The following is a 20,488-nucleotide window of genomic DNA, read 5'->3' on the forward strand; positions in this document are numbered from 1 at the left end:
TGTCTTTTAAAAACGGTTCAACTGATATGAAATGAAGTATCCGAGGTACATATGGCGTGTTTCCAACTTGGTTCTTAACGTTCTTCTTCTGCAATTGTAAGTAGCTGTAGAATAAATGTAATAAAATAATAAAAAGGCACACAAGCAAAACGCGTGAATATGGCAAATACATTCGTATGAATTATTTGAAGTTTGAAGCTTATGTTAATAATAAAAGTAAGCTTGCTAATACATGTATATTATGTAATTTATTTTCGGATGTAACACGTTTTCTTATTGTTACAGTGTGTTCTTTATCAACTCTTAGTTATACTTTTAACATGTGGTTGTGACGTCATCAACGAAATGGAAATTAGAATAACTGTATACGAAATGGCTGTAATATTTGTTCTGTCTATTCGAAATATCATAAAAAATGTGGTGTAAACTGTGAAATAACACGCTACGCGGATTATCCAATGTGCACCACATTGTGTATGTTATTTTTTCATAGACAGAAAATATATTACATTCATTCCTTTAATAGATACAGTGATTTTATATCCTAAAACGTCATTAACCTTAGATGCATGCAGTTTGGTAGTGTATGTACTTGTATATACTTTAAAAAACATAGAAAGAAGTAAGATTTTCGGCTGGTAAAACTTGGTTCAGTTAGCTGTGAAGGGGTGTTTCCGATAAACTCTCACTAAAGTAGTTTGGCACTTTGTTAGAAATGTACCCATATAAGAATGGTAAGGTGACCATTGTGTAAGAGAAGCATGAGGGATTCTTTGCTCTTTACTATGTCTAAAGTGTACGAAGAAGGGGTCTATGCTATGTACTGGCTGTAAGTGATTACTCTTCAAAAAGCACATCAGTGTCATAAAATCCAAAAAAGTTAAAAGGCCAAAGTTGAAGAGTATTGAAGACTAAAATTCCTACAGGTTTACCAAACACAGCTGAAGCAATCTTTTCCTGAGGTAAAAAGGCATTAGTACTTCAAAAATTCAAAAGTTTTGAATAATAGATTTGAATATACCTATATAAGAATGGTAGGGTGACCATTGTGTAAAAGCAGCATGAGGGATTATTTGCTCTTTGTCATTTGTCTAAAGTGTACGAAGAGGGGGTCTATGCTATGGACTGCATGTACGTGATTACTCTAAACCAGTTTTTGCGAATCTCTTATTTACTTTATGTAGTTAAACAAGGAAAGACCGAAGTTAAATATTTAATCTACCAACAAAAGTTCCAAAAACAAATCACTTGCGAACATAAGTTGGTTTACAGAATTTGAGAAAGTACATTTCAGATTGTTTTCTCTTTTTTAACATGTATTATATACTATAACTTTAACCCCTTTCCATTCACACCGGCACAGCTTATCGGTGAAGTCAATTTCAAGATTTCTTTCGGGCATTTAAACTTGTTCCATCGCCATTTGCTGACGTACAGATGTGGTTAAGGGCTGAAATTATTCCTCAGATAACACGCAATTCGATTTAATATGCAGCAAACCTCTATTATTATTAGTTAATAAACAAGTCGCCTCTTAATGATGTGTAATTCTGTAAAAAACATTTATTTTTCTTCGCATTTTGAGGTATATTCTCAAAAATAAGGGCGAAGAAACCAGCAATGCGATTTAATGTGCAGCAAACCTCTATCATTATTAGTTAATAAACAAGTTGCATCTTACTGATGTGTAATTCTTCTGTAAAGACCATTTATTTTTCTTCGAATTTTGAGGAATATTCTCAAAAAGAAGGGCAAAGAAAACTGCTCTTTTAAAAGGATTTATGACTTTTCTAAATAACTGTGCAGTGAGTTTTTGAAGAATAGTATTAAACTAATAGTTCCAACTTGTACACTAGTTGCAAATGTAATTTTTAGTGTAGAAGCGCAATCAAAAACTTGAAATGCGCTAAAAATCCTAAGTCATTTCTTAGAGATATTATAAGAAAGAGACAACAAACATTAAAATATTCTAATTTTTTTTGGCAAAGTTGAAATAGATGTAACAAAACATGGTTTTGTAAGTGTTGCGGTATGATAAAGTTAAAAACTCTTTTGTTTGAATAAAGGAACATGTATATTTCTATGACAAAAATACATTTTAAAGAGTGGATTCCTCCTCGATTTCCGAAATATTATACTAATTATCTTCCATTTGAGCCCAGCATAGCATGTGTATGACCATTGATGCGAATGCAGTATTCATTTAAAGTTCGATAATGTCTTTTCGATAAGTGAAGGTCTTAAATGCCTGAAAGGGAAAGGATTAAATGTAATAAATAAAAGACTGGTGCCTGTTATTATTCTCTAATATTAAATTGCATTTCATAATTGCAATGTAACAAAGAACAAGTCTGGTTTCTGTTTTTTAAAACTTGTAAAACTAGTAATTGTCAAGTTTGAATTTTACCGTCCAAAACAAGTGTGTTCATTTGCAATTAATGTACCACAACGTACCATCAGAACAAATCGTAGCTCGTAATATATCTTCTACGACGGACAATATTCTCCAATATTCATGCAATAACCCTTTTATTGTATAGCAATATAATATTTCAAAGTAAAAAAAATGTTTTAAACTAAGATTGTGTCATTGATGACGTCATGAATGTCAATTATTATTTTTTTTAAACTTTATAATACAGAAATAATCAAAATGGCGTCCAAATTGAAAATGGCGAGTCAAAATGTTTAGGTTTGACAGTGATTGAATTAAAGATAAATGTAAGTGTTGAAGCAAGAGCCTTTGTATATGTTTCAATTCATTAGATGTTCATTTACGAATAAAGTTTACTTGTTTGATATTTTTCAATTTGAACATTTTTTACCCAGTATCCAAATTTTAGAACCAACCTTTTCTAACATAGAAATAGACAGGCTTACCCTTTGTCTTTATGACATATTTTCAATTGCTTATTTAAAGTGTGTTTTGTATGTTGTAATGTTACACTACGGTTGCAGGTAAGGGTTACATGTTAAAACAATTAAACCCGATGTATTTGAATCCATCTGTCCTATGTAAGAAGCAAAGTTGTAGTTTGTTGATGTCCTTCATAAGTGTTTTTAGTGTCTTGTTTTTTTATAAGTTTAAACATTCATTATGAGGCCTATCACTTTCTGTTCGGTCAAAGCCAACGCTCTGTGTTAAAAACCAAACTTTCACTTTAAATTGTTTACTTTTTTAACAAATTGCCACTTGGTATCATTTGCACGCATACCACATCTTCCTTTTTTTTTTATCTGTAATATGTATGATCTTTCCGAATCTTTTTCATGATACATTTATACAATTACAAGCAAACAGTGTATGCAGAACATTAAAATCAATCTTGACATTTTCAACAACAACTTGCAATGCATTAATGTACATAAAATCAATCTTGACAAATTACAAGAACAGCTTGCATTAACAAAAACAAATAGTCAAATTCAAAATTTTATTCAATATCTAACATGTTTTTGTAATTGTTCTTTAAAAACTTTCAGTTTAAATGGTTGGAATGAAATTGGTTGAAGCGAGTCGATCGAACGTTTAAATAGATCGGTTAAATGTGGTCGAATATAAGATAACTTATCTGAACTTTGAGGCAGTGACGCGGGCACCTTCTATCGTGTCTCTTCAATACCGCGTCAAAATTTACTTCGCGTTTGCATCTGCCATACCCACTACATCGACAAATTATTATATGTAATCAATAGGTGAATCTTTCTTCAGGCGGACTAAACGATTGCCATAATATACAATGTTAAAGGGGCAACTCTTTCCCTTTCCAACTACGTGCGAAACCAATGTGTAACTAGTCAGCGAGCATGGTTCTAAAATGAACTCCTGTTCAGCACTTTTATTAGTTTTAATGGAAACAGTCATTTCTGAGTTTGGTGGAACTGTGATGGTTCGTTTAAAGCAAATTTGCTGAGTTGAAATTTCGTTTCCACTGTTAACAGATGCCGCATTTATTCCTTTATTGTTGATGGTAAGTGTGAGATTAGCTCATATTTATCACTGCGCTCAGTGTGTTCAAACTATCTAACTTATTTATTACATATCGTCTGTTAAGGCTCTTTGCACATCTTCTATTGTATGTTTACTCTATCAATGTCGAGAGTCGTTCTTTCTAATCTTCCAAATAACAACTGTTCAACCACGTAGCGTTACGGTCTACAAATCTCAATTATCTGCTAGAATTCACTTACTAATGTTGTCATTGCAGCAGTGTCTACAATCATGCTCATATTCTGGTTATGTATGGTACCTCGTACTGCTAAGCTGTTTCAAATGGTTCGTCTAATGACTGTTTCGGACATTTTATGATCAGATGATGCTTCATGTCCCGTCCATATTGTGTTGTTGGGGTTGCGCTTTGATTAGCTCTGTATCAGGCGACGTATGTCTGAAATACCCGTGATTTCTAGAGTTTTTCTGTTGAGGTGCTAACCGTTGACTAAGGGGCTATATGATATCTTGCTTAGCTTATTGGGGGTGTTGTTACTCGATAGGCATTAAACTTTGGTGTATTCCTATTTGGAAATCTACCGCAATTGTATTGCTCAGGAGATCTTCCACGTGTACTGATCAGATTATCTTCCATAGAACTTGTGATTTTCCATGATCATTTGATCAGAAGGACCAAAGTGATATTGATCGGCCAAACCAGGGTTATGTTGATTAGTTGAGAGCATAACATCAGCTAGTTTTATGACCTTTTTTGCGAGGTTATGCACCTTTTTTCAAAAGGACTGCTCATATATCCTTTATCGATCAGTGATACTGCGCCATCAGTAAAATAGACTTGCCAATGGGCATACTTGACACTTTTTGATCCATGCATCGCCATCTGGTTGGTTATTGAGGTTTTCAATTGTTTTAACGCCTTGTTGAATGTTTATGGGTTCTTTTCTATTACATGTCTTGTAGAATGTTCGTCTTAACATCCTGGGAGGAAGGCTTCGGTTCCAATCTGGTTTGATCGTCTTTCTTGCTGAAGCGCTGCTCCAATGCATTTCTTAAGGCATTGCAATCATCATCTGTGTTTACCTTGCGAGTGTACTGAAAACAAATGTCGGCCTAGCTATCTTGGAGCCTACACACATTTTCCTGTTTTCCATTCGTCAATTACCGGAGGATCATTTAACTCGGTAAATGAACGCCATCCAATCCAAGGATCCTCTGAAATTGATTATTTGCATTTTAGGGAGCTGTGGGCTTTGGCTCCGGTCCCTTACACCAAGATTTTCTTGCTATTGGGTATACCCTCTCTCCCCTGAGGAGTCTGAAGAAGAGCTGTTGCCCAATCTTTTGTTTTCTTCTGTTCTTCCCTTGATCAGTAAGTGGAGGCAACTTGCTGTAATTGGAAGCCTGTTTGACCTCCAGGGGCTGGCGATCAATGTGGGAGGCGAATTTGCCATTTACGCGACGGGGATGGTACTGTAATTAGGCACTACAGTTAGCATTGAAGAAATATGATAGGATACACTTGCAGCCAATTAATGGCGTGCTACTCTGAACCAATTATTCTTGACTCATAGTAGAGGTTAAGAGTGCGTAAGAAGACACATACACCTTTTGCTGGTATCCTTGAGTAGTACTAGAGGTTTGTAGTATGTTCTTCAATTGAGGTTGTTTTTGAATAATTGAACAGTCCAATGCAGGGCCAATGGCATAGAACTTTCGACTTTAGGTGAAGACACCTCCAACAGAGTTTGGGCGGTTAATGGTTCATGAGAACTTTAAATGGGGAAAGACTATAGGCAGGGAATTTGTTGTGTTTGTTGTGTACTTTTGGCATACTAACTAAGGTAAAATTTTGGCTTAGATGGTGTTTCCATTGCCAGAATTTTAACTTCTTTATTTCGATTGTCCATTTATTTCCTTACAACAGATGCAGGTTGTTGGAAAGTACCCTGCTGTTCAAATGCAATTTACATCGTCTGTTTATGACTGTACTTTTCCAATTGAACTGTGTCTCCTTCCCCAGTTGTTGTCAGCTTGTTCATCCGTCGCACCGTAACATCAATACAATATCGTATTGGTCTGACCATCGCTCTGTTTTATATTGCAATTGTGTCAAATCTCAGCTGAGCAATAGATTTCTTATCTGCTAAAAACTCTTGGTACAATTGTTTTAAAAGTAATTTCTGAGTTGCCCCCTGTTAATGCGTTTTCAGCTTTGGGTTTCTTCATATCCCCAAGTCAAAATAAAAAAGGACACAGCTGGGACAGAGACTAATTGACACTATACATCAATAAAATGCTTGACCCCGTCGCAGTTTTCGCCAGTCCCAAGTCAGAAGCCTCTGGTATAAGTTAGTCTTGTATTATGTTTAATTTTAGTTTTTTGTATACAATAAAAAGTTTAGTATGGTGTTCATTTTCACTTAACTAGTGTTTATATATTTGTTACAGGGCCCACTGAAGGTAGCATCCGGGTGCCGAAATTTCTCGCTGCATTGAAGACTTGTAAGTGACCTTCTGCTTTTGCCTATTTTATGGTGGGATTGTTGTCTCTTTGACACATTCACCCTTTCCAATCTCAATTTGATGAAATCTAAGTCAATTCTCAATAATGAATATTTGCTTATTTTTTTACGCGGCCATTATGAAAATTAACGTCATTTTGAATTTCAAAGTTAGATCAAAACAAAATCTTGCTAAGTACTCCAAGTCATTCAAATATGCTGTTTGTTGTGCTTCCAGCATCACATTCACTGTGGTTTGTTCAATACTGGAAAATATGTTTGAATGTGTGGCAGCCATCTTGAAATAAGCCACCATATTGAATATTGAGGATGGGTGTTTTTTCCCGATCCTATTTCTGACCCCCTGATTTTAAGCGGGCGTATCTAATTAGTCATGCCCGATTAACTTTAAGTAAATTGAACCTCAACTTAAAGACCTACATCGGGCAAATAAGTTTGAGGTACAATAAGTAGACAATAGAAATCTTTTGTGAATGAGATCGTCCCAGGTTTCTTAGATAATGTTGTTGCGTTGAATAACAATGAAAAATGCACGAGCAGGTTTGTAAGAAAGTATATCAATCATTTTAAAGGTACAATTGCACGAATGTTTCACTCATATTCAGTTTTCCCGTTTGAATGAGTTTAATAGCTTGATGTTCGGTGTGAGCCAAGGTTCCGTGTTGAAGGCCGTATATTGACCTATATTGGTTTACTTTTATGAATTGATATTTAGATGGAGAGTTGTCTCATTGGCACTCACACCAAATCTTCCTATATCTATTAGTTGTGTTAATATATATTGTTTTTGTATTGCGCTTTGGTATTTTGTTTTCTCACTTTTATTACTATTTATTTTACAAATGTGTTTGATTTGAGGTCAAAATTTCGCTTGTATGTGAGCAATTATCAAATTCAGGCCTACTAAATAAAAATCTTTATTCAGATAAGCGCACTTCTTTATCTGAAACGATCAAAATCCAATCATTGAAAGTTGATCAATATCATATAAACCAATATCGTAAAATGAATCTTGTTTAAATTGATAAGGACAATCTATGTGTTTATAACCGAAATAATTTATATTGCGACTGTTCATATCGTATCGTCCATGTTTCCCCTTATGAAAGGTTAATCAAGGCGAAAGTATTATATTTGATTTCATGTAAATATTAACCATGCAGCAAGGACCAGTTCAAAAAGACTGTTGTTTATGAATTAGAGCTTCGGATTGCCTGATTAAGACGTTGTTCGACTTTTGCATACCTGTTTACTTAAGTTTACACTCTCTTTGACATTTTCTTCTCTTTAAACATGTTAAATTGTAAAAACTTTTTCAAACTTTATGTGATAAAACACTTTTCAACATTTACAATATTACTTTTTCTAGTGTGTGTATTCTATTGTTACACGAGACTTCTATGATATTCAGATTAACGATTTAAAATGTTTTCTCGAATATTTTTTGCACTATTCTTGCTAGTTTCTGTCTGCTTGATCGAACGCAGACAACATGAATGGAAATTTATAGCGTCATTATAGGTTTTTGATAACCCCTTTCCTACGCATGTCTCTTTCTTTTTTTCTTTAAAGAAGCGTTTGATTTAAACGTGAATGTTTAAGTCTTAAAAAACTTAGGTCGATATAAACATGATAAGCTATGTGTTTATTTATTTTTGTCGTTAAATATAAAAGCACTTAAACTATGAACCAGGAATATTTGATTTTTTTTATAATAATGCCTATCTTCCTGGTTGTTGTGTCATTTAGCCAAAACCTTTTGCAGTTTAGTTTTATATGAAATACATTCTGATTTTAATTAATGTAACCCTATTTAATTTATAGTGGATTGGGAAACAAGTTTTTTCAACTATATTAATCCCTTTCCACTTTGCGAGTGTGAGTGGTGGCTTGTAGCGGCATTCGAATACTCTTTTTAGAAATCTATAAGGGTGTCTTTTACGTGCAAGATATGGCTCTCTCTTAACACGGGTCAGCAATTTATCGTCCCCTTTCGACCGACTATCATCGTTCCCTCAAGACCACACATGCAAATGGTGTCGAGGGAGAGCCGAAAATTGAGTCCGTGAAATACTCATCACGGAACGGGTATCGAACCAGGCACCTTTGTGGTAGTAGTCCGATGCACTAACCGCTACACCACGGCTCTCTCAATCTAATGCCCCCTTATTCTGACAATGTCGGGTGTTCATGTTTGTTACATCTGGTTTCTTTCTTCATGATCTATCGAATTGTTGTATGTTTTAAAGGTTTGATTTTATTTTTCAGATAATGATAATCTATTTCTATAAATCTATTTTCTGGTACTTAAAAAAATTCACTGAGGTTAAAATGCCGTATATAATATCTGATCGTCTTAACAAATTATGTCGTCAGCGAAATTATTGATTAATCTTCATCTAAAACAATCAAAATCTAAATATTGAAAGTTAATTGATAAAAAGTTAACCATTATTGTAATGTGTATGTTGTTTAAATCTATAAGGAAAGTCTATGTTATTATACATGTTATATGTTTCATATAGAATAAAGAAAGGCAACAGATTTAATTTGTATTGGGATAGTTAGTTTACAGCGATTGTTTCACATTTAAGATTGATCCCTTATTGGAAAACAATCAAGTCCGAAACACTATATTTTCATTACAAAAGGTATTTGTTACCTTTAGTAGTTGTTACTTAATCATATGATACAAAAATAATTCCAAAAAATAAATTCATGTTGGCCCCAGGTGACCTTTAAAATGTAGATATCATTGAAAAAGGTCCAAAATTATCTACCTTTGGTGCAAAAATGCCATTTTTAGCATTAAAATTGAAATATCTTTTGTTACTCATCGGTGACCTATATTTTTCATTGTTTTTTTCGAATAAGCTGTACATAAACTAAAAAATTGTAAAATTTAAGCAAGTTTCTGTAATTTAGTTTTTTTTTCTTTCGAGATTACCGCTATTTTTCCTATTAGTTCAACAGAAAAAAAGGACATTAACAAAATGTATTCTTCTTTCGAAGACAGATTGTGAGCGTAAATGAATGATGACCCCATTTTTTTATTTCATCTTTCTATTAAGTATAACATGTATAAAGTTCGTTTATAGAAAAAATATAGAGAAATCCTTTATTAAATAAAAAAAATATGATTTAGACCCTCGAGCCCCCTTAATCAGGAAGCAGTCCAAAAAGACTCAGTCTGTTGTCTGTGAATAAGACCTTCAGAATAAAAGTTGTTTAACTTTCGGATTATTTTTTTTAATTAAAACGATACTTTCTGGTTCTTGTGTAGGGGTGCTGGTAAAAAAAAATAAGTAGTAAATACTGGCTCTTTATATAAGACAAATTTCCGTGTAAAAACATGTTGCAATATTATGCTTGCTTGTGGCTGTAAACTTTTGTAACAGCAGACGTCTATGAAATCCATAATTTGTAAAATGTTGCCTGCTTGTTCTTAAGCAGTCAACATTAATGAACATCTATAGCGTCTGTATTAAGATCTCATGTTTTATTTGTATTTCTCTTTAACAAATGCGTTTGATAAAGAAATATTGATTTTGTGTGTTCACCAATTTTTAAAATTCAGGTCGACATAAGCTGTTTGTTTTTTTATATATTTGTCGTTGAATACAAGAGCACTCGTACTATGAACCAGGAACCATTTGATTTCTTTACAATAATGCCTGTCTTCCTGGTTGTTTTGTCTTTCAGCCAAAACTTTTGCAGTTTACCTATATATATGAACTACATTCTAATTATAATGTACACCAGTACTGACAATGTCGGGTATTAATTGTTTGTTACATCTGCTCATAAGCTGTATTATCTGTCGAACAGTAGTTTGCGTTGAAGGTTTGTCTTTACATTATTTAAAGATCATTTGTATGAATAGCCTGTGTTCTAAACGTATAACATACACTGTGAAATGAATGAAGTATAAATGCGATCTTCTAGATCAGCATCTGGAAAGCTTAAAATCTAAATGTTCAAAGGATTCCGCTGTAAATGAAACATTTAATTTTGTAATGTATTTGTTGTTTAGATTTGTAAAGTAGGTCTTATGTGTTCATGTGTTTCATATAGAATTAGAAAAGCACATGAAATAATTCACGTTAGAACTATACACAATTGTTTATTCATATTTAAACTTTTTTTTAGGAAAGGACAGTAAAGGCCGAGATTTTATCTTTGGTTTCATGGACAATATCGACATGCGTAATACTGCAGTTTTAGAAGTGTTTATTACAACTGACCATGCATATGCAGTCACGGTTAATGTAACAATGCCACTCTTCAATCCAAATTATTTCAAAACGCTTACAGTTAAGAATAAACAAGTTTTCAAAATCAGATTCAGCTTCAATATCCGGGGCATAGGGACAGAATTACGAAATAAAGGCATCCAAGTCCAATCTGATTATGAAATAGCTGTATTTGCAGTTAACAAGGCAATGGGTACTTCAGATGCTTTTGTAGTTTTTCCTGTTGACACACTTGGACAAAGCTATTATGTTATTACATGGAACCAGAGAGCCCAATTTTTGATAGTTGCAACTGAAGATAATACGATAGTCACTATAACACCTGGACGAGGTGGAACGTCAATACATTTTAACAGCCACGTTTATAGACCGGGAATGACTCTCAATATCACGATGAATAGATATCAAACATTTCATTCATCTGGCGGTGAATATTCAGACTTCTCTGGGACATTTATAACATCTAACAAAGCCATCGCTGTATTCAGTGGTAGTCAATGTAGTAAAATTGGTTCTGGTGCTTGTGATCACCTTTCTGCTCAGATGACTCCGGTTGAGACATTTGGTACAATGTTTGTTACTATAAATATGGCGAGTTGTAGCATGCCTGTTTCTTTTAGAATATTAGCTAGTGAAAATAGTACACATGTTAATATATCCGGTAGATCGCCTGTTTTGTTATCAAGACCAGGTGATATTTATACCTTTAGTACTTCCAGTCATTCACAGACAGTAGTTTCATCGGACAAACCTACTGCTTTAGCATTTTTTGCACAAGGTGGATGCAGCTCAAAATATGGTGACCCTGCAATGATATTGCTTCCACCAATTCAACAGTTTGCAGCAGATTATACATTTTCTACAATTGAGTTTCCATCTGATCCATTCAGAAGTTCTCTTACAATAGTTATTCCGGACTCAGAAATAAGTGGTCTTTTACTTGATAGACAGAACCTCTCTTCAAACAGTTGGCGACCAATAAGTGGTAGTAAGACACTGCGTATTACTAACATTGCTGTAACGGAAGGTTCCCATACTGTTTATCATATAAATCCAACAGTAACATTTTTGGCAGTTTCAACTGGTATTACGACCTATAATTCATATGGATATTCGACGGGGCAACGTTTAGCACCGATCAATAGTGTAAGTTTGTTAATATATAAAACATTTATATATTTCCCCATAATGTCTCTAGCGTAATTAGTGCAACTACAATGTTAAGAGATATACATGTAGTGAATACAGTGGTTAAATCTAGCGTCATTATAAAGGTAAAATGTATGCACATTGTTCATTGTTGTCGAAAATAATGATTATTTGTACAAGCTTTTGAAGAAGGAAGATATTGAGGCTTTTTCTTGTCTATATACCTATATATTTTCTTTCAGAACGATAGGTTATTCTTTCGAAGAATCAACCTGGACAATACCATGTTTCAATGTAAACATAATCCAATGCATACAATAATAACCAGTTATTACCAAAATTTTAATTTCTGAAACAAATAATGTCAACTTTGTTGATTTATCGCTAAAATGCAGAGACATTATCATATATGTGAGACGAATTTTAATGTGAAACTTTTATAACGTTTTAAAATAAAACCAGGTTTAAAATATTCGTGCCAATTTGAAAATCTTCTTGGTTCACACTAAATGTGTTGATTGATTGTTGGTTGCTTAACGTCCAGTGGCAAACATTTCAAGCATGTTCGGAACGGTACACACCGAAAAAGAAATCATGCTGTGACTTAAGAGTATTGATATTCGTTTTTGTGTCACATGTACATGAACACGATTTCTTGCTCCCTTCGTGTCAGTTTTTTACATTTATGTATACCTTTTACTGTACCAAATGATCAACTAATAAAATATTCATATATTCTATTGAATAACATTTACGTACCTTATGATGGGGTCGGTTGGGGTGAGGTGGGATGGGAATGTAATTATACCCTGATTATATGTTAACAAATGTATTGCTCTTCTATTCTGATATTTCATTCGATTCAATTAAAATTGTTGAAAAAAACATCACTTTTCCGCGATAGGAATCTCAAAACAAATAGAAAAATAACACCCACACCCCTGCTTTCATTACCATAAACAAAGTTGGTACAATATATTACTTACAAAGTGTCCTTTCATACACCATTATCGGATGGTATCAATTCATTTGTGTCCAACTTCATGTAGTTACAGTAATATTTTCATTGTGTATGTATAATAACTTCTAAAGTTTATAACTTAGACTACATTAATAAGTGAGTTTATTTCACTTTTTAAGGGTTTTTTTTATACGTCAGATAAGGCATACTTTACGGGTTTTCGTTGGACACACCTCGGGTGTCCGAATTTCCAAATGAAAGACACCCCTAAGGTCGGTGTTTCATTTGATAAATCCTGACAAATCTCGGTGTGTTCTACGACAAGAAAAACCTTAAAATATGCATTATCTATAACACCTCACATAGTATAAAAATTGTATAGTCCTGACTTTATGAAATTACTGTTTTTATCCTGTAATTCAATACTGATGTATACATGTTTTGATTATCATTATTTTCAATGATTACGTTATGTTGACGTAAACATGACTTAAGGATTTTCTTATCCCAGGCATATATTACTTTAGCCGTATTTGGAACAATTGTATGGATTTTTTATTACTCCATGCTCATCTAGTTAGTACTTGTTTGGCTTTATAACTATTTTGATCTGAGCGTCACTGATCAGCCTTGTGTAATCGAAAAGCGCATCTGGCGTATCAAATTATAGCCTGGTACATTGATAACTATTTATATTGATCTATATATGTACATTACTAATTTCAATCTTTTGCATTAGAATTGCAGTACTACTATACCAGTGCCAGGTGACATTGTAGATAACGACTGTGATGGCTTGATAGACGAGGAACTAAACGATGGAAGAGGTACTTTTTCATATGATTATTATATTCTTCGAAGTCAAAAATGTTTGATAGGGATAATTTTGACAGGTACAAATATAAGGTCCTAAATAAAGGCAGCTCTTGTTGTTATCTCGACAAGTTCTTAAAAGATGTTAATCGATAATCGATGGAGAACTAAAACGATATTAGATTTATACAAATTATATTTCGTAATTTGTTTACACCTTGGGTCAATATCATTTTTAGATCGACATTTTGGTATTGAAAGCAAATGTGTATTACATTCACGAAAATAATTTGATGGAATGTAATGAAAATGTTAAATGACCTGATACTAAGTGTTTGTACTCGAATGGTGAATGCATTGTTTTCGTTATTTAATGTCAAACATACATAAATCAATTTAAAATCTTATTGTTATAATGAACAAACAGATAGACAATAACATGTAGTTAAACCTTTTTGTCTTGATTGGCCTTATGCCAAACTTGAAACAAACGAATATTCAATCTCATAAGCTGAAAAAAATAGATAATGAAAGCACCAAACTTCAAGGAAAATCAAAAAGGAGAATTCCATAGATAAAGGCAACAGTAGTATACCGGTGTTCATGAAAAGATTGAGAGAATCAAATCAGGGTTACAAATCAAAACCAAGGTAATTACAACTATAATAGTTAATAATAATATATTGAACAAACAAATATTTGATAATGTGTTATTGGATCATTTCATGGTTTGCAGATAATGATGGGGACGGAAGTATAGATGAAGATATAGCCCAATATTATGGTAGGACCTTTTGTTAAATAAAATAGAATAAACAAAAGTAAAACAATGAAAAATAAACGCCAAACATTTTTGAAATGCAATGCAAAATAAAACAACACGTTATTCGTATCAAGGGAATTTATAATGATTATTTTCAGTAAAAACAGCCAATCAATAACCATCGTTTTTTTATAGTTACAATAAAAAATCTCACTTACAAATTATAGTACAACTATACAAACCATTATTTACAAATAGTTAGTCAATAGTTTAGTAGATGCATGTTTTATTATTAACATGCTGAAATATAAAACTTTTCATTAGGTACATGTAGTACAACGCCAAACATATACAAATGAAAGTAAAAATTTTGAAATATACAAGTTGTAAACAGCAATATAAAAATAATAAAATCTATGCACCCTTATAGTCGCAGCGACCAAGCATGAAAAAAATTACCGAGTGCAGAGATTTAAATTTAAATTAGATTATGTAAACATAACCTTGTCAGGACATTGTTGAGTACATCTTGATACTCTATTTGCTTTACGCATTTTGTAAAGTAAAGTCTGTTTAATGGTTAACAAAATCATTTTTTACATGTTGATTAGCACAGCTTTTGGCCTTAAACTATCAGATGAATTTGAGTGACACCTCTCGAGGAGTGAGGTTTATAAACTGATTTTCGTTTAAATTTTTAACTTGGTACATTGGTTCTTCTATTCCCATACATTACTATAGAGGTTAATTTTTGTGGTATGTAATTCAAATGTCAACTATCATTCATATAAGTTTGTAACGGAAGGAGGTCTAAGAGGATAAAGGATCTGTATATGTATACTGTTATGTCGATACACATATTGCACATTCAACATTCAAATTTAAAGTTAAATCGCAATTGTGTTGGTGTAGATGGCTGCTTAAATTCTCTATTTTTTTTTTCAAATAGTAATCGCAAGTTTTCTTACATTATAAACATTTTTTTTCGTGCCTTTTCAATTAATATCAACGTCTCTGTCAATTGGTTTTACATTTATTCTGTAGACATTGATGAATGTGCTAGTTCCCCATGCCAAAATAATGGAGATTGTGTTGACTTATTGGACGAATACAGGTGCCACTGTTCAGTAGGATACACAGGATTGAACTGTGAGATTGGTAAGGCATGTAATAGTATACGAATCAAATTATATTATATCAACAGACAAGAGACGAAATCGTCATCAAAGTACTTAGTGTTGAGTTTTACATTCCGAATTTCGTGCTTATCAAATAGATCAAATAAAACATAATAGTAAGAACTTTTACATATGTGAACATATGCATTATATATATTGATGTGATATGAAGCAATAATCTAGAATTTGGCAAAATAAGATGATACTCACAGTGGCATTTGTTTCTTTTATAATATAAACGAACTCATCTGTATAGATACAATTGATGCCAAGTAATTTTAACTGTTATTGATTTAAATTGGTTTTCGTGTATTATTTTGTGTATTCACTCAAAAAGAAAGCTTCGTTCTAAACTGATGTGATACGATAACCCTTGATTCATGTTAACTGTTTATTAATTCTTTGTTTACGAATTTTAAATACATCAACATTAAAAAATGTTTGTCTGATTTAATTATCATGCTTATCGGTTTATTCCGTATTTTAATACGGAAAAAAACTATATGATTTGTGTTTCGATATACCGTTTAAGGTGGCTCGGGCCTATTCGAAGTTTCTATCAGAAGTGACGTGTTTTTGGTTATTTTATTTTTAAAAGGAAATGAATCAAATTGATCGTCGAAAAAAATTGGGGGTCACGGACCATTTAAGGTCAAAATTTTACTTTTAACCAGGTATGTAAAAAAGACAGTTTTTCAATGAAATGATAGGGAAAACAGAGGTGTTATCATATTTTTATCGGAATATCAAAAAAATGTTCTATGATGATTGGTCCAAAACTGTATTATGAATTGCTGGACTATAGCTTCAAAGAATGAACCAATAAAAAAACATAGGTCACCGATAAAGAAAAAAAATTGCCAAATTATGGCGGGAAAATAGTGAAAATGGGTGAAATGTCATTTTGACCCTTTAACAAACACGGATACTAACGAAAATATTTTTTTAGTCACATATCTACAATGATTTAACATTTCTAATCAATCAAAATAATTAAAAATATAATATCGAAATTTATTACAAATACTTTTGTAATTCATGCGTGAAATTATGCGCAGTCGAATAGTCTCGAAACACCTGAATGGTTATAAACACAGTTCTTACTGTATTTAATAATATTTGCATATATAGTATTGCTTAATATATGTTTTTGTTTTTGTATGCAGCATTATTTTTCTCAACTAACCAATATGTCATATATATGTCTTTTTATATATTTGACAGATATAGATGAGTGTGCTTCTATTCCTTGCATGCACAGAGGGCTTTGTAATGACATGGTAAATTCATACAATTGTTCCTGTCAACCTGGATATGTTGACTATAACTGCGAAATAGGTAGAAAACATAGTCTAAATAGATGCCATGTGTATAACATTTGAAACGCATGTTTGTCTCTCTATGGCGGAAGTTGTGATATAGTTTGTTTGAAGACGAAAAAATCAGTTATTATTTCTACCTATGCCAGTTTTGATTTTTAAATTCATCTAATTCCAGTTCTGTTGGGTTTTTTTGGTTTTTTTTAGCAAATCGACCAAAATGGACTCAGATTAACCGGGGGAATTCAAGTATCAGTTTCGTTATTTGATTCTGTTACCTTTCAATTGGGTAATTAAGAAAAATAGGTAACACATCGTGTCAATACCGAAGTGCTGACTTCCAACGGGATGTTGCATGTAGTAACAAAAGATGTAACATACTTCTGAAATCACAACAAGTAATGCATTATTAGTATGCAGTTTATACTTGTATATTCTCTCTTCACATGCAATTGGTTTTGACATTAAAGGTAACGCATGAGACCAACAACGCTATGTTACTACTTTTAGCAATTAGCATGCATAAACCATTTACGATAAAGTAAAAGAAAGTGCAAAGGATTGTCAAGAGTGTAATTGTACCAAATCGTATCGATTGACTGACAAATGATTAACTAGTACTTATTGAAGTAGATATGAACAGTCAGCTCCGATTTAAAAAAAAACAATGTTGCTATCATATATTATTATATGCATGTATCTGTACAGTATCTTCGCCAAGTTTTTTAACGGAATGATTACAAAAATGACAAAAAATAATAAAATTGTAGATGTAGATGAGTGCTACAACAGTCCATGTCAAAACAACGCCACCTGCATTGACAAGACACCGGGATGGAATTGTAAATGCCTTCCAGGTTATTATGGAAGGTACTGTGAGAAAGGTATAATAAACAATAACATTTAAATAGAAGAGTGCTATAGTGAAACTACAAACATGAACGTAGTCGAATAAGCTAATAAATTAAGAAATGATTGTGAAATATAGCAAGAACCTTTTTTATTACTATGATGTGAATTCTAGTTACTGTTATACAGTATATGTTTATCGGCATAAGTAAAAATAACTAGAGTGTATTTGCATAAAAAAACTAATCATATATACAAAGATTTCAATTTTACAAGACAGACATGCGTTTTGGTGACAACCACATGTCGCTCTTTTATTTCAGTACTGTTGGGTTGCATTACATATCACTGATATAAAAGATGTTGTATGAATGCTAATAAGATAACTTTACATAATAACAAATGACAAGCTCTTGAATACATATTGTAATACAGAAATATATAAAAAAAAAAATCAAAGTCTTAAAAATAAGGGCAACAGTTATATACTGCTATTAAAAAGTAACAAATATTTTGCGAAAAAACAAACCAAACCAAGGTAACAAATCAACAGTTTTCTCAAAGTTTTACAAAGTCAGTGATCTATACCACCTCATTTTAAAACATTTTTCTTGTGGTTTGATAAAATTATACAAATAATTGTTTAAATATCTTCAGAAACACATGAATGTCAGAGTACCCCTTGCAGAAACAATGGGACATGTTTAGATTTGATCGATGATTAGAAGTGTATATGTACACATGAATCATCAGGACAAAACTGCGAAAAAAGTAAGTTATTTTTAAAGCATATAATAAAATTGAGAATGGAAATGGGGAATGTGTCAAAAAGGCAACAACCCAACCATAGAAAAAACAACAGCAGAAGGTCACCAACAGGTCTTCAATGTAGCGAGAAATTCTTCCCGCACCCGGAAGCGTCCTTCACCTGGCCCCTAAACAAGTATATACTAGTTCAACCAACAGAAGCGGCAACATTTAAAAGAGTCATTTACCGATGAACTTAAATCAATACGAATATATTGATATTTAAAATATAAAAACTTATCGGGTTTTGTTTCAATACACGGCTTTTTAAGGTTTTCTCTCGGAATTTTTACTTAAACTTAAAAATAAATATCGGTTCATTTATATCAGACACACTATCAACGTATTTTTGATTAGCGGCTTATATATTACCGTATATATTTTGTTTTATTTTGATTCTTAAAATAAATTAATTTAAAAATATAATTGTCACAAAACATGACTGAAGTATCGTCATCTCTTAACAATTCAATGAAATAGCATGGTCTTAAAGCCATCGCAGTCACATTATTTTATTCAAAGTTTGGTTGATAATAGTAGCCATTTATTTGGAAACTGCAATAATGTTTTATTAATCTCCCTAAGGATGTATCAATCGTAAAATAATTCCTTATAAAGAATTATGAAGCTTATTTTGATAGGGTTTCACAGCTCGCTTGGCATTTTAGACTCTTTTGATGTTTAATATGTTTTCTTTGCTGTTTTGTTGCTCTACTTTTAAAACAGCAATGAATCAGTTTTGAGAGATGGTAAGTATGTTAATATAGTTGTATAATGAATAATATATAATCATGATAACATAAAACACAACAACTTGTAATTTATAAATTCTGTTGATTACTGACAAATCTACAAACATATCCCTAATATGTACAAATGTATCTGTATATGTAACCTCCAATATCTATCTTTATCCATATTCGTATCAAACGTCATCAACTGTTCATACGTTTTCCATGTGTAAAACCTTTGACATCAGACAATGATTATAACTTTCTACTTATATCTCATTTCTTTTAATATCTAAATTTCTCGAGAGATGGTATGTCTGTTAATATGAGTGCATAATGAGAGATTCACAATAATCGCATTTACAATGAAAGTAATGTGATACTATTCTTCTTTCTCCAGTAATGGACCATTGCACGTCAAGTCCCTGTCTGCATGGAGGCGAATGTAACAACTTGTTCGATGGATTTACCTGTCAGTGCTTAGACCAATGGCATGGTAAAATATGTGAATACAAACAGATCAACAGAACGCAGGTAATATACAAACTGCAGCTAAATGAATAAACCTCGTTATGACAAAGACGGAGTTATTGGACCAAAGTATGTGACGTATCCGAGGTCGATAATGACGTCAACAAATTGTAATGAGAGCTGTTGAAACTAAATATTTGTGTCCTTTTTTAATATGACACTTTATGATTCTAATTAACTTGTTATCAAAGAAACAAAATATGCTAGCTTTTTAAGCAAACAGTATTAATTAACATTTGTTTGACAAAATCGACGTTTTAAAAGTTTGATTGACATTTCAAGTGATTGATATCTTAGTAAGTCACGTTGAAAAAAAGAAAAATCACAAAAATACTGAACTTCGTGGAAAATTCAATCGGAAAGTCTCTAATTAGATGGCATAATCAAATGACAAAACACACCAAATGAATGGACAACAACTGTCATATTCCTGACTTGGTACAGACATTTTCAAATGTAGAAAATGGTGAATTAAACCTGGTTTTCTGGCGGTAAATCTCTCACTTTTATGACAGTCTCATCAAATTTCGTTATATTTACAACGATGCGTGAACAAAACAGACATACTAAATAAAATAGTCAAAATATGGGTACAGAAATTTTACAGTCTTGTTTCAATCTTAAAACAAACAATTTTACTAAAAAGCACAAAAGCATCTA

The 20,488-nt window shown here is 32.4% G+C and overlaps 1 protein-coding gene across 1 annotated transcript; it reads left to right on the forward strand.

Moving 5' to 3' along the window:
- Positions 1–10,676: 10,676 nt before the first annotated feature.
- Positions 10,677–18,467, forward strand: LOC134717777 (uncharacterized). The gene is made up of 7 exons (XM_063580273.1): positions 10,677–11,873; positions 13,577–13,664; positions 14,387–14,434; positions 15,458–15,571; positions 16,816–16,871; positions 17,687–17,794; positions 18,417–18,467. Exons 1-7 carry the CDS (start codon positions 10,677–10,679, stop codon positions 18,465–18,467), a joined length of 1,662 nt encoding a protein of 553 aa, XP_063436343.1.
- Positions 18,468–20,488: the final 2,021 nt, after the last annotated feature.

This window comes from Mytilus trossulus, chromosome 5 (genome assembly GCF_036588685.1).
Source record: "Mytilus trossulus isolate FHL-02 chromosome 5, PNRI_Mtr1.1.1.hap1, whole genome shotgun sequence".
NCBI lineage: Eukaryota > Metazoa > Mollusca > Bivalvia > Mytilida > Mytilidae > Mytilus > Mytilus trossulus.

What these genes read in the sequence shown, in the direction of transcription:
- LOC134717777 (XM_063580273.1), top strand. Translation starts at nt 10,677, where the DNA reads ATGCGTAATACTGCAGTTTTAGAAGTGTTTATTACAACTGACCATGCA. An exon ending in GTTTAGCACCGATCAATAGT is followed by an intron (nt 11,874 to 13,576) that starts GTAAGTTTGTTA and finishes CTTTTGCATTAG; the next exon opens with AATTGCAGTACTACTATACC. An exon ending in GAGGGCTTTGTAATGACATG is followed by an intron (nt 16,872 to 17,686) that starts GTAAATTCATAC and finishes TTGTAGATGTAG; the next exon opens with ATGAGTGCTACAACAGTCCA.